The 26,019-nt window shown below is 34.1% G+C and overlaps 3 protein-coding genes across 7 annotated transcripts; 2 read left to right on the forward strand and 1 right to left on the reverse strand.

The window, feature by feature from the left end:
• Nucleotide 1: 1 nt before the first annotated feature.
• Nucleotides 2-22,599, reverse strand: LOC120776526 (myoneurin). Of its 2 annotated transcripts, none has more exons than XM_040107254.1 (2): nucleotides 22,358-22,599; nucleotides 2-1,459 (listed from the first exon to the last, which is right to left on the reverse strand). In XM_040107254.1, exon 2 carries the CDS (start codon nucleotides 1,457-1,459, stop codon nucleotides 230-232), a length of 1,230 nt encoding a protein of 409 aa, XP_039963188.1. In that variant the 5' UTR covers nucleotides 22,358-22,599; the 3' UTR covers nucleotides 2-229. The 2 variants fall into 2 exon arrangements, with proteins under 2 accessions (XP_039963188.1, XP_039963189.1); XM_040107255.1 differs by lacking the exon at nucleotides 22,358-22,599 and having other exon boundaries at nucleotides 3-846; nucleotides 904-1,529.
• Nucleotides 1,999-5,587, forward strand: LOC120776524. Of its 3 annotated transcripts, XM_040107249.1 has the most exons (7): nucleotides 1,999-2,171; nucleotides 2,233-2,716; nucleotides 2,783-3,373; nucleotides 3,449-3,481; nucleotides 3,544-4,628; nucleotides 4,688-4,941; nucleotides 5,003-5,587. In XM_040107249.1, exons 2-7 carry the CDS (start codon nucleotides 2,305-2,307, stop codon nucleotides 5,157-5,159), a joined length of 2,532 nt encoding a protein of 843 aa, XP_039963183.1. In that variant the 5' UTR covers nucleotides 1,999-2,171; nucleotides 2,233-2,304; the 3' UTR covers nucleotides 5,160-5,587. The 3 variants fall into 3 exon arrangements, with proteins under 3 accessions (XP_039963183.1, XP_039963182.1, XP_039963185.1); XM_040107248.1 differs by having other exon boundaries at nucleotides 1,999-2,716; XM_040107251.1 differs by lacking the exon at nucleotides 3,449-3,481 and having other exon boundaries at nucleotides 1,999-2,716.
• Nucleotides 11,631-24,256, forward strand: LOC120776525 (alanine--glyoxylate aminotransferase 2, mitochondrial). Of its 2 annotated transcripts, none has more exons than XM_040107253.1 (5): nucleotides 11,631-12,027; nucleotides 18,375-18,696; nucleotides 18,780-19,477; nucleotides 19,544-19,926; nucleotides 20,204-20,585. In XM_040107253.1, the coding sequence occupies exons 1-5, from the start codon at nucleotides 12,006-12,008 to the stop codon at nucleotides 20,306-20,308; spliced, it is 1,530 nt and encodes a 509-aa protein (XP_039963187.1). In that variant the 5' UTR covers nucleotides 11,631-12,005; the 3' UTR covers nucleotides 20,309-20,585. The 2 variants fall into 2 exon arrangements, with proteins under 2 accessions (XP_039963187.1, XP_039963186.1); XM_040107252.1 differs by lacking the exon at nucleotides 20,204-20,585 and adding an exon at nucleotides 23,743-24,256 and having other exon boundaries at nucleotides 11,632-12,027.
• Nucleotides 24,257-26,019: the final 1,763 nt, after the last annotated feature.

A 26,019-nucleotide genomic window follows, 5' to 3' on the forward strand; every position in this document is an offset into this window, starting at 1 on the left:
CCTAAGCTATCAAAGTAGGTCGAATTTTTATTATTTTATATTATTGATTATTGTTATTTTATAAGAAACAGTTAACAGTAAATAGTATCAATTAAGTTTTCTAATAATACATAAAATAAAATATACAATAGTTGTAAAATACATATTTTTTTTTTTAATTTTACTCGGCTTGACTTTTCCAACTTTGCTCCTCTCTATCTCCCATGACATGCAAGTCCAAGTCAAACCATCATGTTTGCGTATAGGTGGACTGAAACCCTCCAATCAAATCACTCTCCTGTGCGCCAAAAAGTGCACCCAGTAGCATGTCACAAGTTTGCGTATGCTGTGTTTGATACAGGCTAAAGTTTCCATCCTCTGTATCGCCATTAGCTGTGCGGGATTCGAGTAAACATTGCGTGAAACTGGTTTGGGTTTCTGTCGACACTAATAACTCATCGGACGCACAGCGTGTACATGTGCCTGCACTGGATGTGTTATAGTGATGCACTGAGACGTCTTCGTTACTTGCTGCGTCCGTGGCGGCATCAGCAAAACTAGACCAATTGGTTTGTGTTTGTATATCTGTGAAACCCAGCAGAGAATCAGTGAACAAATCATCGTATGTTTGTGTGTATGTATGGATAGAAGGAGGCAAGAACTGCACAGTTGACAACGAGTTGTTCAATGTTGTATTTAAGTTGTTGTAGGTGGTATGTTGCATTGTATTTAACATATTACTTTCTGTTTGGGTTTCTATGTCAGTTGGTGAATGTGTATTCGTTGACGCATGTTTACCATATGCATGGATATCTTCTGTTTCTGTCGATATGTCGCTCTTTGCAACATATTTTGACATAGGCAAAACTGTTGGTAAACAAAGGGTTATATTAATATCTCTAACAATTTGTATTGAACGCTTACCTTCAGTTTGCGTTTCCTGATCATTACTTTGGCTTGCTTCTTGTTGTGATTGTGTTTTTTGAAGATGTTTTGATTTTCTTTCAACCAAACCGTTATCTCGCACCTCATGTCCTTTGCGTTTACCATGTGTCAATAATGCTTCTTTACTGCTATAATCCCAACCACACTCCAAGCAGGTGTATTTGATGCCGCACAATTTCTCCATATGTGTTTTTAACTGATTGACACTAATAAAAGCCTTTCCACATTTATCACAGATATTTATTTTAGACGCATGAACTTTTTTGTAATGTTGTCGCAAGTATTTTAGTGTTTTGAAATGCATTTTACTAGTATGGTGTTCGTGATATGTACATTGTATCTTCGGGCAATGGAAAACACATTGCTTCCCGTTAAAATCTGATCTTTTGCTAGGCTCTTTACCATGATGCCGTTGTAGGTGCATATCCAGATTACCCGCATTTGTAAAAACAGATTTACAACCATTAAAGGTACACTGAATTTCTCGTTCTGGTAAAAGCTCCTCCTCTGAGGGAGTACAATGAAACACTTCCATCTTGATAAAAATCGTTAAAAAAAATTGTTTATATTTGTAAATACTTTTTATTGAAGTAAGCAGCTGATTTTGTTTATTCGCTTCTTCATCATATTGTAAAAATTCACAATGAAATTATTTGAGAGTTAACGACAGAATCACAATTAAAACTAATTGGAAATTATTGATAAAAAATTAAGAGATTTTTCATTAGAAAGAAACATGCGATATTTATGGATATTGAACATTTGAAGCATTATGGCATATCGTTAATTTTGTTAAATTAATCGCGTTTTGGTTTTATGAAGACTATAAAAGAAAATATAAAAATGATTTATATATGCTATAATTAGGACACTTTCAATTAATTTCAGAGTTTTTAAAATGAGGGCGATTAAATCTTGATTAAGTTGATATGCTATAATTAAAGGCTTCCAAATATTTGAGAATAAATTTAGTCAAGTCTATAATTTTATTAAAAGAAACTGCTGTTCACAATGATTATTAGAATCCTCTGCAACATTGTTCATTAAGCAAGTCTGGTATCATTGACTGAAGGGCCTTTCAGATTTGAGAAAATTAACAATTCTTGAAATTTTCTGTAAACTTTCAAATCCAACTAAGTCTTGTTGCGCTTTCTCAATTAATATAAATGTGCAATTTTGAATATTTTATGAGGAAACACATAGCTTAAACATAAAAGTCAGTTAATGTGCAATAAGTGCAAGCAGCGGTAAGAGAAACTGAACAAAGACGAAAAATTGCCATTGCAACTAACACGAAAAAAACTGCAGACAGGGACAACGACGAGAAAAGTAACGTAGCGGCAACAACAATAACAGAATTGCGCAAAACAAAAACAAATAATGGCAAAAGAAAACGATGAGGTGCAACATAACAACAACAATAGTAGTAGTAGTAGCAGCAACAGCAACAATAACGGTGTGGATTCACTTAACGCATCTGTGGGTGTGACGTCGACATCGAATGCAACAGAAATACCAACTGCGGGGTCATATTGTGAAGCCGATCTAATGGTGGGAGATATAGCCAGAACCGGTGACAAGAGCAAGGTCACAAGTGCAGGTGGTGGAGACTGTGCCGGTACAAGTTCTAGAAGTAATCACTTTGGGGCGTCTACGTCAAGTTTTATGCGTGGCAAGCTCAATGACCTGGTTGCGGACCTTTGTATAAATGGGCCAGTTGCTGGTAGTGAAAATAACGGTGGTTATGGTGATTACACAAACGGCCGTACAAGTAGCAGCGGCCTACCAGATGGTAAGTTGTAATATAGAGAGTGCAATTTTTGGAAAATTTTACTTATTTTTTATTTGTTTTTAATAGGCACAATGCAACAGACAAATATCAGTTCTACATGGGAACCTGTAAGCAGCAGCATCACTAGCCAACATGCACCACAACCACATACAGCGCCAACCCAAAATTCATCCTCATTTTCTTTTAAACATTTCTTAAGTAGTGGACCACCGATTACGGCGCCATCCAGCACTGTTACAGTCACTTCATTGGACACATCGGCTTCCAGTAGCACGAATGGTCCACAAAATAATACTGTAAGAACAGCGTCCAGCAGTGGTGTGTCAATTCAAACGTCAACTGGCGCACGGCCAAAAGTTCCTCAGTCAGCTTCGCTTTCCAGCACATCAATATCATCGCTTATGACTGGCGGTTTGTCGGCAACCAATAGTGCAGGCCAACCTGAAGGTGGCAATTCGTTTGGTACATCAGCCACAAAAATGAAGCGCTCCCCACGATTTTCATCGTTCGACTCGCAAGCAAGTCTGGCCGAATATGTGACTAGCGGTGCAGATGGTGAAGCAGAGGGGGTCACCAGCACTGGGCCGAGTGGTGTGCGAAGTGCAGGTGTTGGCGCAAACGCAAACTCCGGGTTTCGGCTTTATCCAGAGAGTGGCGGTAACATTTGCTTCTTTTTGAATTTATATTTATTGTGTCTTTATTTTTTATATTTTGGTTTATTTATGTTTACAGATTTGTTTGCCCTGCCCTACCCAGAGAGTAGTGGTAACATCTTAATACATTTGCACTATTTTTTTCTTATTCATTTTGTTGTTTGTATTTTACAGATCTTTTCACGACGCCCTCACGCAGCAGCCGCGGTATGGGTGATGGTGGTGCGGGCATAGGCAACAACATAAATAATGCGAGTGAATATGATCGGCACCAATATGTGCCGCGCTCATATTCAAACTATGAAATGCCCATGTCATCCTCAACATCATCGCCGCGTCGACGTACAGGCGCGCCAAGCGTTAGCGCTAACGCTGGCATGAGGGAAGCGCGTCCCACACGTCTTGCCTTAAACACAAATTCGTCCAAACCGAAAGGGAATTTGCCCTTCAGTGACATAAATAGCGGTGCTTGTGGCGGTGCTGCGGTAGCGGCCGCACCACCAGTCACTCGCCCGCTGCCCAGCAATGCCGGTGAATTTCCCGCCGCGGTTTTGCCTGATTTCGTACAAGATCATTGGCTTGACTCGTGGTATGCGCACGACATGCATCTCAATTCGCCGCCGAATTCACCGATACGCGATTTCAGCGATGTTGATGTGGCGGGTGGTGCAATTGGTGGCGGCGGCGGCGTTGGCAACAGCAATGTGTGCGATGTAGCTGCTGGTAATGGCGTGAGTGCTGGTATCGGTATACCCGGACCTTCGGCTGTGTATGGTGGCGGCAGCGGCGGCGGCGGTGCAACAGCCGAGTCCACTGCTATTAACGCAAAAATGCTGCCAGATTTTCTCTCGGACGGCCCAATAATACACTCTTCACAGCGACTGGCCGATGTGACTGTCGGTTTGCCATCTAATTCCATAGGCTCGCCAGATGACCCGCCGATCTCGTCACAATTGTCGCGGCTGCGCATCGAAAACGATCGTTTGCAGCGCGAATTAAATGACGCACGCATAGCACTTAATGAACAGACGCGGCGCGCAGATGACTTAGAACGTCAGTTGCGGGCCAGTGAACAGCAGCAGCAACAACAAAAACAACAACAACAACAGCAACACAGGCTTGAGGAGCTGCAAACGACTGAGCGCGTCGACAGTTTAACGGAAAGAAGTAAACGCACGCGCACCAACGCAGCAGCAGCAACCGGCGCAACGTCACAAAATCATGTCATCAAGCTGAAGCAGCAGCTGGCCAAGTTGACGGTAAGCTAAAGCTTTATTAAAAACATATTTTTAATACTAACGTACGCAAATCTATGCAGTCCGAATTGGAGACATTGCGTCATGAAAATGAGACGCTGCGCGAAGAGGGTGCTGTGGGCGGCTTCAATGTACCATACTGTGATCGTGCGCGTCCATTTGTAGTGGACGCGGGTGCTGGTGGCGCCGCCAGTGTAGGAGCCGCTGCAGGCGCCGCTGCCGGTGTGCGTGCAGGCACTGTAGGCCGACCGTCCAGAACACAACAATTTTCGAGAGATTTGCTGAAGGCAGCATCAAATGCGGAAAACAACCTGAGGTACCCAGTATTTGTGTTTAGTTTTTAACTTTAATAGAATTTAATTGCTCTTTTTTGACAGGCAACTTCTCGCCGGTGTGGATAATTTACGTCAAATGGCTGCCGACATTGAGAATTCTGAAATACGTGTGGGCTACGATGTTAGTCCCGACTTATTTTCAGACTTTTTAGACGATTGTGATGATTACGAGGACTACTCGGATGGCCCTACATTGTAATTTTTGTGTACAGCATTATTTTGATTTCAAATTTTTATCGGTTACATACAATGCTAACAATATGAATAAATATTACTTTCGTTTGGTCGCAAATACGATTTGTTCAACTCAACTATGCATTAAATTATATCAAATATAATACATAATCGTGTATGCGTAACCTCAAACTGCGATTAACTTAATTTAAAACAAACAAACATACAAACAAAAAAACTGCAAAAACTCGAATGCAAGAGTATAAAGAAAGAAGTATCATGTTCACTACATAAATACATATACATATAAACATAAATGCAAAAAATTGTTGTAATGTCGCTTAATTTTTAGTACGGCTCATTTGAGTGTTATTTGTTTATTGTAAGATAACTGATTATTTCTATTGTCTATTTACTTTGCCTAAGCAATGCAATAAATGCCTTTTAACTTTATACAGCAGTTAAGCAATAACGTGCAAACGAACTTAATCACACACACAAACAAATACACAAGGGAAATATAAACGAGCCTAATCGCGCTACAATAACAACTATTAATTAAATAATAAAGTTTTGGAGCAATATGTAAAGATAAATAGTGTTAAAAGCAGAGATTTTGTGTAAACTACTAGTGATCGCCACAAAAATAACAAAAAAGCATAAAAATTTACTTGCAAAATATTGAAAATACCTACATACATAATAACAACAACAACAGCAGTAGCCTAATTTGAAAATTTTGATTATTACAAATTATTTGTTTTCCTTGCATTTTGGTTAATACAATATTGTGCAAAAAAAATTAAAATTAATTAATGCTTTTTTGGTAATGTGTACATAATAATGTTAATTACATATATCATTTATTGTGATTTCAGCAAACAAAAATTTGTTGTATAAAAAGTGAAAAATATGTTTTGAACAGCTTTAAGCAGTTGATTTTAGTAGTGTGGAAAGCATAAATAAAACAAAACAGTTGAAAAAAATGAAAACAAAGTGTTTGTTAACCTTAAAATAGCTTAAAACACCAACTAATACACCCAATGCTTCAAAGTGACATTGGTCAGCTGGGATGGAAAATAATCGGTGTTTTTTTTTAACAAAACCACTGAGTTGTTAGATAAGGCTAAATTAGATTAATATCCGCGAGCACAATGCGTCTAAGTGCAGCCGACTGTGTTTTGGCGCTCTTGCGCTGCCCTTTTTAACCAACCAACCATGTATTAGAAATGTCTATTTTTGCACGCATATTGCCTTAAAACTTCAACCAACTTGGCATGGTAGGGTGCAACTAGCAGTTGTTCTTTGAAAATGCTTTTAAGAAGCGTTATTATGCATTGTATATCTGGATTTTCACATATGTATAAAGCGCAAGCACCTAAAAGTATGCTATAATTTTTTTGCTGTTGAAGTAAGTGATACATGTGTGAGACGTTCCATTTTACGAAGTGTTGTAGTCTGCCTCTGTTTCGTTTCTGGCCTTAAGTCTGCTTTAACTTCCGTTTTTAGTCTGCTTCTGTTTGCGGTTTGAATTTCCGTTTTGATGTATGTTTCCGTTTTGAGCATGCTTCTGTTCTATTTCCGGTTTGAAATCTGCCTAAACTTCCGTTTTGATGTATGTTTCTCCTTAAAGTGTGTTTTCGTTCTGTTTCTTGTCTGCCTTAAGTTCCGTTTTGATGTGTGTTTCCTTTTTGATTATCTTCCTGTTCCATTTCCGGCTTGAAATCTGTCTAAACTTCTGTTTTGATGTCCGTTTTGAGTCTGTTTCCAATCCTTTTGAGGTATGTTTTAACTTCCGTTTTGATATCTGTTTCCTTTTTGAGTATGCTTCCGTTCCGTTTCCGCGTTGAATACTGCTTTAACTTCCGTTTTGATGTCTGTTTCCGTTTTAAATCTACTTCACTTTCGTTTCGGTTTGAAGTCAGCTTTAACTTCCGTTTTGATTTCTGTTTTTCACTTCCGTTTGGATTTTTTTTTGATATTTAGATATTAGGTTGTCAAAAAAGTCCTGCGGTATTTTTGCTAGTTGGCGCTGAAAGCGCGTAGTTCTAGTTTTATTCGTCGCATCGGGTCATGCTATACCTTTTTGGAAAGCTCATTTCACGCGCTAACACGTGTTTGACTTGATTTCTTTCTTTTAAGTCGTTCGTGAGTTATAGCGTCACAAACATGGAGCAAAATAAAGAGAAAATACGGCATATTTTACAATACTACTACGATAAAGGCAAAAATGCATCTCAAGCCGCCAATAAAATTTGTGCAGTTTATGGACCCGATACAGTTTCCATTTCCACCGCACAACGATGGTTTCAACGTTTTCGTTTTGGTGTAGAGGTGGTCGAAGATGCGCCACGCTCCGGAAGACCTGTCTTAGAAAATTGCGATAAAATCGCTGAATTGGTCGAAAGAGAAAGGCATAGTAGCAGCAGGAGCATCGGTCAAGAGCTGGGCATGAGTCATCAAAAATTCATTTCAATTTCAATAAAAACAAAAAATTCAATAAAAATACCGCAAGACTTTTTTGACAACCCATTATATTATTTTTCAATTACATATTTTTTATTTACAATTTTTTATTAATAACTTACATTTTCGTTAACTTTTTTCTTTAAAATTTTTTTATAACTTATTAATAATAATACAATTTATTTTTTTTATAACTTTTTAACTTTTCTTTTATTATGATTTTACTTTTTCGTAACCTATTTTATTTATATACATATGTATATTATGAGAGATTTTTTTATAGAATTTTTTGTATAGTACATTGTTACTTTTCTCATAATTTTTTTTCATAGATATTTTAAAATATTTGTTTTTTTAATTTTTTATAATTTTTTGTTAGTTTTTTCAAGATTTTTAGTTTTTTTCAGGCCTTATTTTATTGTTTTTTTATTATTTTATTATTTTTTTATTTATTTATTATTTGTATTATTATTTTATTTTTATTATTTCTCTTAATCTTTATATTTTTTTAATTATTTTATAACTTTTTAGTTTTTGTTTTTTAATTTTTCTTTTATTATAATTTTACTTGTTCATAAATTATTTTCTTATACATACATATATATTTTGTTATTTTCTCATAATTTTGTGCATAATTTTTTGTTTTATAGAATTTTTGTATTTTTTTATTTTTCTTATAATTTTTTTTTATAATTATGGTTTCTTATACAATTTTTATTAATTTTTTGTATTTTTGTCTCTTAATTTAATTTTATACCCACATTTTTTATTTTTTTTTATTTTTTATTATGTATGTACTATGTACATATATATTTATGTTTAAATAATTTTGATTTTTTCATATTTTTGTAACTTATGTGTCGTTCAATCATGTTTCTTATATAGTTTTATTATTATTTATTAACTTTTCTGTAATTTGAAAATGTTTTCATATTTTTTACGATTTCATTAAATTATTTCTTATAATTAATTCCATTAATTTATTTTTTTATGCTTACTTTTTTTGTAATTTTTTTCTTGATTGATTTTTTAATGTCGTAAATTTTTAAGTTTGTATTTTTTGGTTAATTTATTTTTTTTTATTTCATTAATTTTTGTTTTTGCAATTATTTCACTAAGTTTCCATAAATTATTTATATATAACTAATTTGTATTTGTAATTATATATATTTATTTGTAATTTCTTTATCTTTATAATTCATTACTTTTAAATTTTATTTTATTATTATTATTTTTTTCAGTTTTGTGATTATATTTTTATTTAGTTTTTAATTTTTTTTAATTATTTATTTTTTATAACCGACCTATTTATAATTGTAATTAATTACATTTTTAATTTTTGTAACTGTTTTTTATTTCTTTTTTAATTATGTTCCTTTGTAATTTTTTAATTCTTTATTTTTTATATTTTAATTAATAATTTTTCTTTTTATAACTTATTTATAATTATAATTTAATATTTTTTTTAATTTCAATTTTTTCGCGATTATTTTTTAAGTTTTTTAATTTTTTAAAATTTTTGCTTTTAATTCCATATCATTTCCTGGCTTTACAAATAATAGAGTAAAGAGGTTAAGCAAATTAAGTATTTTATTAATTTTTTTCTCGAACAAGCTCTAGTAGATGCTTTTGTATAAGCTTACATACATACATATGTATATGTATACATATTTGTATACATATGTACATACCTACCAGCACACATATTTAAAGCATATAATCATAGGTCTACGAAATGCGTACAATGAACGAAGAAAATGTGTCTAAAATTGGATTTTCCACTTAACGCACTAAAATAACTGGTTTCGCATTTGCATTCGCCGCTGTGTGAGCTTCACAGGTGTGTGTTGTGCGCGTCGCTAAGGTGTGAAGGCGTGCGTTAAGGAGCCGACACTGATGCAGCTGCCATAACAAACGCAATTGTGACTACGACGAATTTCTGCGCGCGGATTAAGTTTGTTTATTGTTATTTTTGTAGTTATGAGCTAAACATAGATCGCTTGAAAGTTGATCTGAGGACACATATAGCAACTGTATAAACGTGTACACCTATGAGCGCTGGCGTATAGGGTGTGTGGTAAATAATTTAGCTATAATAGATGGCTTACGAATAAGATCGATTCGATTGATTGGTGCGAAGTGCGCACTGAGGCCCGGAGAAGCTTGGCATATGAAGTGGTTCCAATAAGGACACGCCGCAATTTTCGCTTTCCTCAGCTACATTATTGAAAACTTGCTGCGCAGAAACTACTTGTGACGGTTTTTTCTATTCTAGGGGGATATGTGAATGGGGAGGAGTCGCTGGAAAAGGGGCAGTGAACTTTTTCGCGGATGGGTCGAAGTTAGGAAGCCTTTAGTTTTACGATATCGGACCACTGTAGAGTTTTTCAGGCAGAAGTGGCAGCTATTGAGCTAGCGGTGGTCGTGCTACCATGAAGTGCAGCCTCTTTTAGGCAGAAGAGCATTCATTTCGACAGTAGACCAGCAATACTACCGCTGTGATCGCTAACTGTGTGCTCCAAGGTAGTCAAGGAGGGTTTGTCCTCACTACAAAGAAAATCAAGCTACCTCATCATCAGACTCGTTTGAAAAGCCAACGAGCTGGTCAGAGGTAGAACTCCTGCCGCACTCGCATTGGAATGTGCCAGGTTTCTTGCGTTCTAGCACTGGATTAATGGACCTCACGTGCGGTTAGCAGAGGCTGGTCGACGACCTACTTCTGTGCTACGGCAAAATCCTAAAAGTTGAACGCAAGAACTACTGAACTACTCGCAAAGTTCATCTTGTCGCAATTATAGAGGTTCTCTCTAGACATTGTCCAGTAGGCATCAGTGGGATAAAGCAAAAATCTAATCGCAAGTTGTATGGAGGAGGTTGAGGTGGAGACATCCAGACACTTTATTCTCCATTGTCCAGCCTTGGCCAGACATCTGGCTAGTCTTATCTACAATGAACTAGAAGACATAACCGAAACTGACATATGTAAGCCGGACGGCTCAAAGCGCTTCGTCTATTGAAAAATCTCGGCAGTCATAGTTCGGCAAACCAGCAAACAAAGCCGAAACGGACTTTAGCCGTCTCAACAAATTTATGATAAGCTGAAATCGCTTTATGAATATTTAGGGGTCTTATGATCTATTATATAGAAGCTTTGGGTAAGACAACGAACCGGAGTTATAACTGCCTAAGTAAGATCTCTCTTAGGATCGACCTCTCAAGCTAACCTAACCTAACCTAATCTAAACTAATTGTTATTTCCGCGTAACCATCTCTCTCACAGAAAGCTCAATCAATGCTCAATGACCACAAACGATCGCACACCTTCATACGCTTTGTTTACCTTTTCACTTTCAACGCGGCGCGGTTCACATTTTATGCTAGTCGTAGTACCACCCGTCTGCCGCTCCTCCAGTAAACATTTATACTAATTTAATCTGTTTAAGCGCTGTCTCAATGTTTTCACTGCTGTTTTCTTATCACACACAGCGGCGGAGACCCTGTTCGGCGCACGAGTGCGCGTGCACGCGACCGCAGCGCAATTCTATACCAAAACCGGAGCGAACGGGGCGCCGCTCGAAATGTTTTCCGCAAGCGGTACGGCGTCACAGAAGGCGCAAAAGCATAAATTACACATAGAAACACACATATACATGCACACATAAGCGCATATTCACATACGCGCGTCTATGTGACCAATACGCGCTGGCAGCGTGCACCAAACGCAAATGCGCCTGAAAGCGCGCACACAGCCACATTTGTTCTAGCGCAAATGTACATGTATTGCTATGCATATATGTGCGTGTGTTTGTATGCATGCAAATACATATTTTATCAATTGTTAATTCTGATTGCAGCGCTTAGATTTCACACTTGCCAGGAGCGCCTGGCATCACAACACACGAGTCAGCGACGCCGATGCCGGCGCTGCCGCCAAAGACATTGGCTGGCTGTTTGGACATTTGTGCGGCGTACGCCGCTGGCCGCTGACATGTGCGCGTGTATGTGCGCGCTTGGCTTCCAAGTGGTTTTCAATAAATTGAAACTTTTAGTTGCGTTGTTGTCACCGCTCGTAGCAGTTCACTAGCGATTCCCTCGAATAGTTGCCTATTGCAGCGGCTGCTTAACGTTGCTGGTCTCCTCTTGCTGCAGTGCCATTGAACTGTTTGTTGTAATTTGAAAGTTCATATGTAAATGTGTTGTTGCATTCAAAAAAATATTAACTCAAATAGATAAGTTGAATTAAAAGTGGACCCGCGACTGCATTGACATTTAAAAAATCAGCATAAATTGGCATTAATTGAGGCGCGCAAGAGACAACGCTGCAAAATTAAGTGCGTTTCAACAAAAGTGTATTTAAAAAGGATTTTCATACCGAGTCGGGCATAAAGCGTAATAGTGAAGCATAATGTTGTCGAAAAATGCATTTGGTGAGTGGAAAATTTTTTATAAAATATATCTTTCATAAATATTTAAAAAACTATGGCTTTTAAGGACTATTTTGAGCCACAAAAAAAAAAAAAAAAAAAAATTCCCTAGATCGCAAGCCCAAAAACACCGGAGTATTTAGTTCCAATTATTTTTGACAAACATATGGAAAAAATATAAAAAATTAAAACATAATTTTAGGGCGACAATAAAAAGAGAATAGTCCGAATTTCTTTTGACAAACATATGGAAACATAAAACTTAAAAGAAATGTATCAAAAATAAAAAAAATTCAAATTAAAGGAATATATCAAAAAAAAAAAAATAAAAACTTTAAACTAAAAGAGCTATACCAAAATAAAGAAAACTGAAATTAAAATTGATACAAAAAAAGAAAAGAAATTATTTACGGTGTCACCAAAGCTACAATACCCTTCACAAATACAAATGTAGCCATAGTTTTGTATGGCAGCCATATGCTAACGTGGTTCGATTTGAACAATTTCTTCAGTGAATATACCGTTATCTTGTACAGTAATCCATGCGAGTTTTCGTGAAGATATCTCCTCATATAAAAGCGTTTTCCATACAAAAAATTGATTTCAATCGTTCAGTTTGTATGGCAGCTATATGATATAGTGATCCGATTTGAACAATTTCTTCGGATATTGTACAGTTATTTTGAAATAAAAACCATGCTAAGTTTCGTGAAGATATCTCACGAAATAAAAAAGTTTTCCATAGAAAAACTTGTTTTCAATTCGTTCAGTTTGTATGGCAGCTATATGATATAGTGCTTTGATTTGCAAAATTTCTTCGGAGATTGTACCGTTATATTGTATAATAATTCATGCTAAATTTCGTGTAGATATCTTTTCAATTAAAAAAGTTTTCCATACAAGATTTTTAGTTTGATAGGTCAGTTTGTATGACAGCTATATGCTATAATGGTCCGATTTGAAAAATTTCTGCTCAGATTATACCGTTATTTTATAATATATACTAGGCCAAATTTCATGCCGATACCTCCCAAAACAAAAAAGTTTTTCATACATAAACCTGATTTCGATCGTTCAGTTTGTATGGCAGCTATATGCTATAGTAGTCCGATATCGACCGCTCCGACAAATTAATAGCTTTTTTGGGAGGAATTTCTGCCCAAAAATCTCAAAAACTATGGGACTATTTCGCGTATATACAGACATCTCTTTAGGGTCTCCTGCTGGATGTTAATGAAAAAATTATGCAATTGCTTAGCTTAACTGGCAGAAATATTAAAATTTTTCAAATTATTATTTTCAAGATCTCTTCTCTCAATATTAATCAAAAAAAATTAATGGTTTATTTCTTAAATGCTTTATTTTTTTCTAAAAAAAATTATATATCGCTATAGATTATTATATATAAATTATTATATTTTTTATATTATATACCTATATTAAAACAAAATATTCACTAAATTTTAGTTTTTATTGAAACCTTATATTTTAATCTCAAAGTAACACTGAATAATTTAGTACACATTCCGAAAAAAATAATAATTTTAAAATTTAAATAATTTTTTCATATATTAAAATTTTTACAAAATTTTTTATGTTCACATGTTCAATAGCAGACATTTTATTGCATAGTTTAATTAATTATTAATTTTAATTATGCAAATTCTATGAATGGTATGATCTGAGCGTAGTTATATTCTTAATTCACAAACAAATAACAACAACAAACACTGACCACAATCTATAGTTCACAAACAAATCACAACAACAACTAGCGACCACAATCTAATATCAACAGCTGCGTAGTTTAGACGCTGGTCGTTCTATAAATAGCTAGAAAATAAGCGGAGGCAACAACAAAAACAACCGGTACAATTTCTTATCAAGAGCACTCATTTGTATGTAGATAATAATGACAACAATAAAAAAATGGTGCTGGCGCGTAAGTCTTATAAGTGTGCGCATATGCACACAAGTGGGAATATACTTAATTTTTTTGTTGTTTTTTTTTTTTGCTATTTGAGCGATATGAGTGGCAACATATGTTGATATGGTACGCTATAAGCGGGCGCGTGCGACTTTTGGATTTTTTTTTTTCAATTTTGTTTTTAACAATTATGCTTTTTAAAATTATTGAATTAAAATTTTAATGTGATGTTATGTCGTACTAAAAAATAAAGCGAAGGGTATTTATGAAAATTTTAATTTATTGAATATAAATACCAAAGAAGTATAATACACTTACTGGAAAAGTATTTATTTCTATTGAAAATATCAAAAGTGAGGTTATGTCGTACTAAAAAAATTCTGATTTACACTTAATAATTATTTGAAAGTAACTAATTAAAAAATATTGGTTTCTATTTGAAAAAAATTCAAAAATGAGGTTATGTCATTCGAAAAAACAGCAAAATTTACTCATGAAAGTATTTTTCTTATTAGTAAAATGTACTTATTGAATATCATATATTTTTCATATCAAAAATTTGCCTTAACCGAAAGTTACAAATACATTATTTTTTCAGAAGTAAAATTCACTTACTTAAATAATTAAAAAAAAAAACAAATTGAGGTTAAGTCATTCGAAAAAATAAAGCAAAAGAAATTTATGAAAGTTTTAAATTATTAAATAAAATTTTTTCATTCAAAAATTTTTCAGATTCCAATGTTACACTTAATTATTTTTTCAAAAGCAAAATATACTTACTGAAGAAAAATACGCAAATAAAATAAAAGTTGTTTATATCACTTTTAATATATTTAGTATTATTTTTATATAAAAATACATTTTTACATTTAATAATTAAAAAAAAATATTTGTTTAGATTTGAAAAAAAAATCTGATGTGAGTTTGTGTAAAAAAAATTAATTAAAATTAAAAAAAATATTAAAATTTTTAAATTATTAAAATTTTAATTAATTAAAATTAAAAAAAAATTATTAAAATTTTTAAATTATTAAAATTTATAATTAACTTTTTTTTAATTGTAATTAATTTTTTTTTACACAACCTCACATCATATTTTTTTTTTAATTTTTGGAAATGTTTACATAATTTTTTCGAGATACACATTAGAATTTTTATATTATTAAAGTTTTTTTCGGAATCTACACTAAGTTATTTTTTGAATGCAAGAACTTTTTTCTTTTTGTTGCCTTGGCGGCTAAAATATAATGTTTAAAAATAGAAAATTAAATTTATTAAATATTTTTATATAAAAAAGGTTTACACTTAATAATTTTTTCAAAGGCAAAATAAGACCTGCACAAAAAGTATTTTTTTTTTATAATTGAAAAAAAATCGAATGTGAGGTTATGTAATTCTAAAACTTTAGTAAACAATACACAAAAGTAAAAAAGTATTAAAAAAATATTTAAAAGATTAAAAAATATACATACATATGTATATGTATATTTAAAAAAAAAAAATTCGAATTCACACTAAATACTTTTTTTGAAATGCAAGAACTGCTTTTACTATTGTTGCTTTTGAGGTTAAAATATTACAAAGATCATTCAACTAGTCTTAACTGTAGCGTATCTGACAGCCGTAATGGTCGTATAGTCTGTATCGTATGGCTGCTTATCAGCTTCGTTGGGGGCCAGCATTTACTTTATTTGACAGCAGCTTAATATAAAACTGAGTAGCCTGGGCAGACACACGCTTCACAAGTGATAAGATAAAAAAGAATATTTGAAAGTGAAAATCGGGATAACTGTGAGATTTTCGACTATTATTTATGAACCAAAAGTAACAGCAGAGATAGTGAGCTGAGCACAAACATATACATACATATATGTATATATGTACATACATATGTATATACTCGTACTGAACTCGGGATATAAATAAGAGATTAAGCATATATTCACGAATTTTTGGATTAGATTTCATAGTATAATAATATATGTACATATGTCTATTACGCATCAAACCTTATCTAATTTGTGCTCTTTTCTATAAACCTTATGCTCCTAGTAATTTTTAGCAGGAATCTGGTTTATATGTAGATCAGCAGTCAGCAAACAGCGTCATTGCGTCTTGAACTTGACTCGACATATGCTTGTCTTATCAGTTTTCATTTTGAGTAATTACATATGTGCATATGTATGCATATATGTAAAGCGATCATTTGCGATTCCATTCAACCGGCTGCACATTTACATTGTCGGCTGCGGTTTGGGGTACACGTGATCATTATTTTTAATTTAAATAATTGGAATTTGTGGACTATGACAAGGCTTAAGACTGCTTACTTAAGGTCATATATTTTACTAACTTAATAAGTTGCTACCAGTTATAGCTGCTAATATAAGCTTTGCCACCCAACATAGCCTAATTAAAACAAATTAATGCACTCCCACCCAACTTTCTAATTCTCTTCCCTCTTCTGTTCGCTTATATAAGTAGATTAATGCACTAAAATGTCCCTGAACGTGATCGTGCAATGCCATTATGGCGCAGTTTATACATACTGTACATAGTGCATAGTTGATTCGGACTTAACTTGCCGCGATTACAATGTAAATTGTTGAACGTGTTAATATGTCAGTTCATTGTGCCTTTTATATTCGATGCACTTTTAATCAGCTCGTAGGAGTCATTAATGTATATTATACATGAGCACAAAGAAAGAGTGAAAAAAATGTAATATGTTTACAAACCACGGCGAATAACACGTGATAATTTACTAATTGATAGTTAATCAGTAGAACATTATATTTGTACATTAGACAAATTGTCCATGTGACGGCTTGGCTCAGTTCAGTATAAAATATTTTTATTTATTTTGTATATATGTATTTTTTATATTGCGAAACAAATAGATCCCAGAACGCAATTGAACAGACAAATTCACCAACATACAATGTACATATATATATCATGGGCAATAATTCTTCCCTCATGACTTTCAAAACACATCACATCGCGGCGCAAGTGTCACCTCACAGTGGCCAGGCACGGTGCCTGCACTTCTTATATAGAGCCAGCTAGCAGCCAGTTGCCCTCAAGTCACCGCACGACTGTTAACTAACATCACATCGCGGCGCGAGTGTCATCATAAACAGTGGCCAGGCACGACGCCTGCATTTCTTATATAGAGCCAGCTAGCAGCCAGTCGGTGCCTGCGTTACCTGCATTTCTTATATAGAGCCAGCTAGCAGCCAGTTGCCCTGAAGTCACCGCACGACTGTTAACTAACATCACATCGCGGCGCGAGTGTCCCTTAACAGTGGCCAGGCACGGTGCCTGCATTTCTTATACAGAGCCAGCTGGCAGCCAGTTGCCCTGAAGTCACCGCACGACTGTTTAATCACATCACATCGCGGCGCGAGTGTCATCATAACAGTGGCCAGGCACGGTGCCTGCATTTCTTATATAGAGCCAGCTAGCAGCCAGCTGCCTTGAAGTCACCGCACGACTGTTAAATAACATCACATCGCGGCGCGAGTGTTCCCTTAACACTGGCCAGGCACAGTGGCTGCATTTCTTATATAGAGCCAACTAGCAGCCAGCTGCTCTGTAGTCACCGCACGACTGTTACATCACATCGCATTGCAGCGCGAATGTCACCCCAACAGTGGCCAGTCACGGTGCCTGCATTTCTTATATAGAGCTAGCTGGCTATCAGCTGCCCTGAAGTTACCGCACGACTGTTAAATCACATCACATCGCGGCGCGAGTGTCCCTTAACAGTGGCCAGGCACGGTGCCTGCATTTCTTATATAGAGCCAACTGACAGCCAGTTGCCCTGAAGTCACCGCACGACTGTTAACTAACATCACATCGCGGCGCGAGTGTCCCTTAGCAGAGGCCAGGCACGGTGCCTGCATTTCTTATATAGAGCCAGCTGGCAGCCAGTTGCCCTGAAGCCATCGCAGGACTGTTAAATCACATCACATCGCGGCGCGAGTGTCCCTTAACAGTGGCCAGACACGGTGGCTGCGTTTCTTATATAGCACCAGTTGCCCTGAAGTCACTGCGCGACTGTTAAGTCACATCTGTTAGATGCAGCTAGCAGCCAGCTCCCCCGAAGTGATCACACGACTGTTAAATCGCATCACATCGCGGCGCGAGTCTTAACAGTGGCCAGGCACGGTGCCTGCATTTCTTATATAGAGCCAGCTGGCAGCCAGTTGCCCTGAAGCCATCGCAGGACTGTTAAATCACATCACATCGCGGCGCGAGTGTCCCTTAACAGTGGCCAGACACGGTGGCTGCGTTTCTTATATAGAGCCAGCTAGCAGCCAGCTTCACAAAAAAGCCCAACAGTTTAGATTTCATATTACGAGCAGCATTTCTACCATCTTCATATCTTGTATTAACCACAACGAACTTAAAATTTCAGTCCAAACGGCGCGCTTGATGTGCCAAGGCCTTCAACAACGTACCACCACAACACTGTATTCGAAGGTCTCACCAGCTGTAATGCCGGAAATACAAAGTGAAATACCCGAATGTGACTATCAACCACAACAATATACGGGACCAAGTTACAAGAAAATACTGGAGATACGTCAGAAGCATATTACACCGAACATTGTGCCGCATTTCAAGAAGCCTCTTCTGATACACAACGGACATATGCAATGGCTGTTCGATCACGAGGGCCGTCGTTATTTGGATATGTTCGGCGGTATAGTGACAGTTTCAGTGGGTCACTGTCATCCGTTAGTAACAATTCAGTCCATCTCTTTTTTTTTGTGTGTGATTAAATAACTTGAATTCTCTTCTCTTCTCTGCCCCTCAACAGTAAAGTGAATCGCGCGCTAGAGCAGCAGATCAACACACTCTGGCATACAACAAACATTTACTTTCATCCAAAGATACACGAATACGCCGAACGTTTGGCGGCCAAAATGCCTGGCGAACTAAAAGCCGTGTGCTTTGTTAACTCTGGCTCGGAGGCTAATGATCTCGCCATGCTGATGGCGCGCATATACACAGGCAATCAGGATATTATCACTTTCCGCAATGCCTATCACGGCATGTCGCCGTACACCATGGGTCTGACGGCGCTCTCGACATGGCGCTTTCCGTTACCCGGCGTCAATAACGGCATACAGCATGTTATGAACCCAGATCCGTATTTGGGTCTTTGGGGCGGCGCAGCTTGTCGCGATTCGCTCATACAAACGGATCGTAAGTGCGAGTGCACGCCAGAGACCGGCTGCTTGGCTGGCGCGCGTTACTATGAACAATTAGAAGAAGTTTTCAAGTACTCACTGCCGCGTGGACGTGTCGCCGCTATGTTCGCTGAGTCCATACAAGGCGTAGGCGGCACGGTGCAATATCCGAAAGGTTACATTAAGAAGGCGGCTGAATTGGTGCGCGCCAATGGTGGTGTGTTCATCGCCGATGAGGTACAAACCGGTTTCGGACGCACCGGCGATCATTTCTGGGGATTTGAGAGCCATGACTTCATACCGGACATTGTCACAATGGCGAAGGGTAAGTTAGTTGACGGCAATACCAATAATATTTACGGTATAAATCTGTTAATTATTTTTCATGCAGGCATCGGTAATGGCTTTCCACTAGCCGCTGTGGTCACTACACCCAAAATTGCCGCATCGCTTGGACAAGCGCTGCATTTCAATACCTACGGCGGCAATCCAATGGCCAGCGCTGTCGGTCTAGCTGTACTGGATGTTATCGAGGAAGAGAAACTACAGAAAAACTCTTTAGCTGTGGGTACATACTTCCTCAAATGCCTGGCGGAGTTGCGTGAACGTTTCGAGATTATTGGCGACGTGCGCGGCAAGGGTTTGATGATAGGCGTTGAGTTGGTATCCGATCGCGCTACGCGGGCCCCACTTAGCGCGCCGCATGTTTTGGAAATTTGGGAGACCTGCAAGAATATGGGTGTGCTCTTCGGACGTGGCGGTCTAAATGGCAATGTGAGTAGAAATATTGCTTCATAAATGTTAGTGGTGAAAACGCGCAGTTCTTCTGAGAGTATACTGTACTTAGATTTTAAATTTTATTTATTATTTGACAATTGTTGTTGTTTACTTTTGTACATAGAAACAATCACTTTTTTGTCTAGCCCTCTAGCCTTTAAAAATACTATCAATTGCTTGATTTTAACCAACATTTTCGCTCATACTAAAACACACACCCCTATTTGCTATCCCAACACATCTCTCTTTCCCTTTTCTCTTTTCTCTTTTGCAGGTTTTCCGCATTAAACCGCCCATGTGCATTACGAACACAGATGTAAAATTCGCTGTGGACACTTTAGCAAACGCTATAACCGAGGTTTCGAACAAAAAGCTATAGACGCGCGGCTCAAATGCTTAAAGGAACTGCATTTACTTAAAAGCAATAATTGTCTTTTGTCTTATTTTTTTCTCTAGTAGTTAGTTAAGAATTTTTTTCTTGCATACGCATACGCTTAAAATAGTCGTCATGTTCCTATGGGTCAAGTTCCCTACACTGCTTTTTATTACCTCTTAAATGTAAGCTTTGCGGTTGTTTGTTGTTGGCTGAAAGGTCAACATTTTGAGTTCTAAATAAGCTTTGTATGTGTAGATTACTTTAAGTAGGCAACTCCAAAGACTAAATATTGTTTTTTGCAAGTTTTTTAAGTGAAATATGCATTTATAATTTTTATACATATTTTTAACAGTTAACTGGCATTTTGGGGGGGGGTGTATTCTAGTCTAGAGGCATGAATTCCAGCTAATTTTGTCGTAAAAAAAGTAATTCAATTTTACTATCTATTTTTTATTAGTTGTTTATTAACATTAAAAGAAGACAGAAAAAAATCAAAATACAAAAAATGGAAAAATTTTTAAAAATTTCAAAGTTTTCAAATTTTTTAAAATTTTCAAAAAAAATTCTAAATTTTCAAAAAAAATTCTAAATTTTCAAAAATGTCTAAATTTTCAAAAATTTCAAAATTTACAAAAATTTTAAAAATTTCTAAATTTTCAAAAAAAAATTAAATTTTAAAAAAGTCTAAATTTTCAAAAATTTCAAAGTTTACAAAAATTCTAAATTTTCAAAAAAAAAAATTAAATTTCAAAAAATTCTAAATTTTCAAAAATGTCTAAATTTTCAAAAATTTCAAAGTATACAAAAATTTTAAATTTCAAAAAAGTCTTAATTTTCAAAAATTACCAGCTGATGAAGTGTAGGTCTCAAAAAACTGACACGTGACCATACCCGGGATATCAATACTTCTAGCGATTTCAAACCGAAAAATTATAAATATTATTTCAGAATAATGTCGCTAAGTCTGGTTCTACAGAAAATTGGGGAAAAAAATTAAAAATTGAAATTTGATTAAATGGTTAGTTCCTGACATAGACAAGACCCTTTAAAAATTTTACGTCAATCGGTCCAGTAGTACTGGGGAAATCGTAGGTATAGTTTTGAAAAATACACTTTAGAATTTAAACATAGTAAAAATTTAAATTTGGTGATATGGTTAGTTCTAGATATATGTATGTATGTAGAAAACCACACTCTTAAAATTTCACGTAAATCTGTGTAGTAGAATCAGCGAAATAGTCGGCATAGTTCAGAGAAAGGCAGTTTGAAGAAAAAAGCGCATAAAGTGGCACGTTAGCAAAATACCTAAAGCGCCGACATTTTTTTTCTTTAATGCTTTTGTAGACATATTTGTGAATAGTTAAACTTTGAAAAAAAATATATATATATTATATATAGGTATATATCGTCACCTAAAACGCAAACAAAATCTAAATTAAATTTTTATTGCTAACGATTTACTACATCATAATACATATACATATGTAGCAAATAATTTACAGCCTGCACTGCCAGATATAACCAATAGGTAACCAATATGTAAATATTTTATAACCACAACTCAAATTATGTTTCAGTATGAATGCTATTACATCGTTTTTACTTCGCTTGCAAATTTACATATATATAGTATACAATTTTCAGTTTCTGCTGTCAGATATAACCAATAGGTAACCAATATATAAACATTTTATAACCAAAACTCAAACTTTCTTTCAATGTGAATGGTTTTTATTACAACGTTTTCCTTCATCTGTAAACTTATGAAAGTGATGTTACGTAATTTGGCATTTTAGGTGACGTTATATAGGTATATATGTATGTATATAGTAGATTCATTTTTTTTCATTTCAAGACTAGGATGCCCCCTTTAGTGCTTTATAGTGCCTGAACATTTTTATTATATCGGAAAATATGTTAGGTATATTATGCAATGTTAGCAAATTGGTGATTTTATTATTATTGTGGAAATAATAAATAATAAATAAAGGAACGTACATACACATGTAATTGTTAAAAAAAAAAAATTAAAATTTTTATTTATGTACTTACCGCTGTATGGACTCCTAAAAACGAAATGTTTGCAATTTTCAAGTATGAGCGCTTGTAAGGATGTGGTAGGATGCTTATGAAATGCAGGCAAGAAAATTTATATTTTATTCGCTTGGTACACTGAAAAATAGGTGTTTAGACACCGGAATGTCCACCGACTTAGAATTATCATTTTTTTCTTACTATCACATAAATAAAAAAAAAGTTCAAATCTCTGGAAGCGAGCTTATTGAAAAAATAATTCGTTTCATAGATTTGGTAGGAATTTGAATGCTCTACAAAAAAGCCTGGATGGATTTTTTCATAAACATAACTGTTTAAAATATATTAACGGTTAAAGTTTAGTTACTTTAAGGGAATGTTTTTATGAATTTTAGAACTCAACAAAAAAATCATTACATATCGAAAATCTCATAGTTGATACTGCTCTACAAAAATGCTTACTTAGTGTACCAAGCGAAAAAAATATTATTTTTTTTTTACCCACCCTAATGTAGGTGTTATGTATTTGAAATTGCGCAAAAATGATTTAAATCCAAGTACTGATGTGTTGAAGTGGTGCATTTTCGCGGAAACAGCTGTAAAATGGAAAAGAAACACTATATGTAACTAAAAATAAATATAAGAAATATAAATGAATAATTGAAATAAACAAAAAAATGACTAAATTAAAAAAATGTATAAAAATAAATTTAAAAAAAAATTATTCAAAGGTATTAAAAAAAAAGTATTAAAAGAAATTAAAAAAAATATATATACATAAATAAATAGATCGGAAATAACTATAAAACATGTTAACAACTTTAATGTTAATAATAAAAAATAAAAAAATAAAAAAAATAAAAATAATAAAAAAATTAATAAAAAAATTTTAAAATAATAAAAATAAATAATTAAGTTTTTAAAAAAAAAAAATTAAATAAAAAAATAAATATAAAAAATTTTTAAATAATATATATAAATAATTAAATTTAAAAACTTAATTCAAAATATTTTTTATATAATAAAAAATATAAAAAAATAAATATAAAAATAAATATAAAATGGTTAAAATAATAAATATGTATAAGTGATTAAATTTAAAATATTTTTGTTTTATGTCAATATTATTATCTTTTAGTTCATCTTCTTAAAGAGAAAAGGTAAAATCAAAGCAAATCTATTTTTTATAACCTCACTTTTTGTCAATGCACATACATGCACACAATCCTCTCCTTTCATCTAGAAATTCTTAGCCAAGCACAAACAAATACTTTTATGCATGGAATTTTTTTTATATTTTATCCATGTATATAAAATACATATGTACATATTGTCTGTAGTATATGTAACTAAAAATGTCAGTTGCCTAACAAATTTCGTCTAACTTTTATGAAATTTCCTAGGTACTCAGCATTTGTCCACCACTCTGCGTCACCTACAACAATGTGGACTTGGCATTGCATGTCATCGAAACAGTATGCAAACAGCATCTTGAGAAAAGAATACGCAATTGGCGCAGAAATGTCTGAAGAGCAAATGGCTCAGGCTCAGCATGAAATATAATACAACAGACAGTCAGTACGGCAATGCCGTAGACGCACAAGAGAAATGCACAAATATGCGTAGCAGGAGTGATACTCCACAAAATGATTACTAAAATAATTTTACAATAAAAATTTGTAAAATTCCATGAGGAGTGTCTTTTAAAATGGTGATATCGACATAGTATTAACTTAATTTTCTCAAAATGAGAAAAGGTTATTTTTTTAAATATTTTTATGGGGAAAAATATGTCGTTTGGAAACAAACACTCGCATTTAACATTTTTTCACTTAAAAACTATCGGTCATAATCTAAGTGACTAAATTGTGTACACTAACACTAAGAACTGGAGTTCAAATATAGTTTAAAAAAAAATTAAATGTTATCTTTTGCAAAGACACTCCTCATATATGTATGTATGTATATGTATACACTGTGAGATTGGAAAATTTTAAAAATGTTTCAAAAACCGCACTGGAAATTAGCGGTTTAGTTTTATAAAAATAAAATAACAAAATTTTTTTGTAAATATAAAATATATACATACATATATGTATTTTTTTTAAATTTTTTACGTAATAATGTATACGAATTTTTCACGATTTTATTTTATTAAAAGTAAAAAATATATCCTTTAGTACTTTTTTTATTTAATAGAAATGTATACGAGTTTCATTATTATATTTTATTAAAATAAAAAAAATAACATATATATATTTTGTATTTTGTATTTTAAAATGGTATACTATTTTTTTTATTTTATTTGATTAAAATAAAAAAATAATAAAAAGAAAATAATTTAAATATATTTTTGTTAATTTAAAATATTCCATTTTTTAACTTTTTTACATAATAATGTATACGAATTTTTTATTGAAATTAAAAAATATAGAAGATTAGTGTCTCGTGCTGTGTTTACAGCTGCAATGTCATCCGCGTAGCCAAGTTTTAGTATAACCTCATGTTCCATAAGTCTGATACTAAAATGAATCCTTGTGCTGGTCGCTCTGCAGCGATTTTTTTTTAGGATTTTTGCTGGAATCCCGTCCGGGCCGGGTGATTTGTTGGCCTTGAGCTTGCCCGTGGCTAGTTGCAGCTCTTCGAGGGTAAACTGGAGAAGCTGCGGAAATCTTAGAGTCTGTTTTGGATCACTAGTCCTTTTTTCATGTGTGGGTAACATTGCTTTTACGATGTGATCCATTTTGACAGCGGTTAAGTCAGGTGGCTTTGCTTGAGCACCGAGTTTTTTTCATTACTATTTTATACCCAAGTCCCCAAGAGTTTTTGTTATTATCCACGCGTAGTTCCTCGTACTTTTTCTTTTTGCTATCATCGATGGTGTGCTTCAGCTCCTTTTTTGCTGCTTTGCATTGCTCGGCTTCTCGGGATGCGGCTGCTCTAAAAATTATTTTCTGGTAACAGTGATTTTGTGTATGAAAATATAAATTAATAAAACATTGCGAAAATATAATTGTGGTTAAGAAATACATATTTTTATTAGGCTGACAAGATTTCACATATATTTCTATTAATTCTACAACTTAGAATATAAAACATGTACATTCGAATATATTATTTTCCATTACAAAAACGCTTTATGAATCTAACAACAGCTTCGACCTTGACTAAACACTTTCCATATAAATATTGGATATAATAATTAAACTTACATATTTACAAATATATGTACATATGTCTGTTGATATGCAGCCGAGATTATGATCACGTATCATTTTGGCAGCTAAGAAAATCGTTAATAATAATAAGGAAAAATGCAAATGCAAAAAATTAGAAAATAAAAATTTTTTAAACTGTTTTTCAAAGCGCAGAAAATGCTAAAATTATATTCTATTTATTCATATATGTAAGGTATAGGCACAGTTTGGTTGTTTTTTCATAAACTCAGACTGTTTTTAGAGATAGCTTAAAAGCGAGTGTGACAGTTTTTCAAATTCAAAAAAGTACTACAATGCCAACTAAATAGACTAATAGATAAAATATATTTTTTTAAATGCTACTTATTTATTTAAATACGAAATTTATTGCATTGTTTGTAAAAAATACAAAAAATGCAATCAATCAAAAAGATTTAAGCGCATTTTCTTATGAAAAATTAATTTTAAAAATATATAAATAGC

Source organism: Bactrocera tryoni, chromosome 5 (assembly GCF_016617805.1).
Source record: "Bactrocera tryoni isolate S06 chromosome 5, CSIRO_BtryS06_freeze2, whole genome shotgun sequence".
Lineage (NCBI taxonomy): Eukaryota > Metazoa > Arthropoda > Insecta > Diptera > Tephritidae > Bactrocera > Bactrocera tryoni.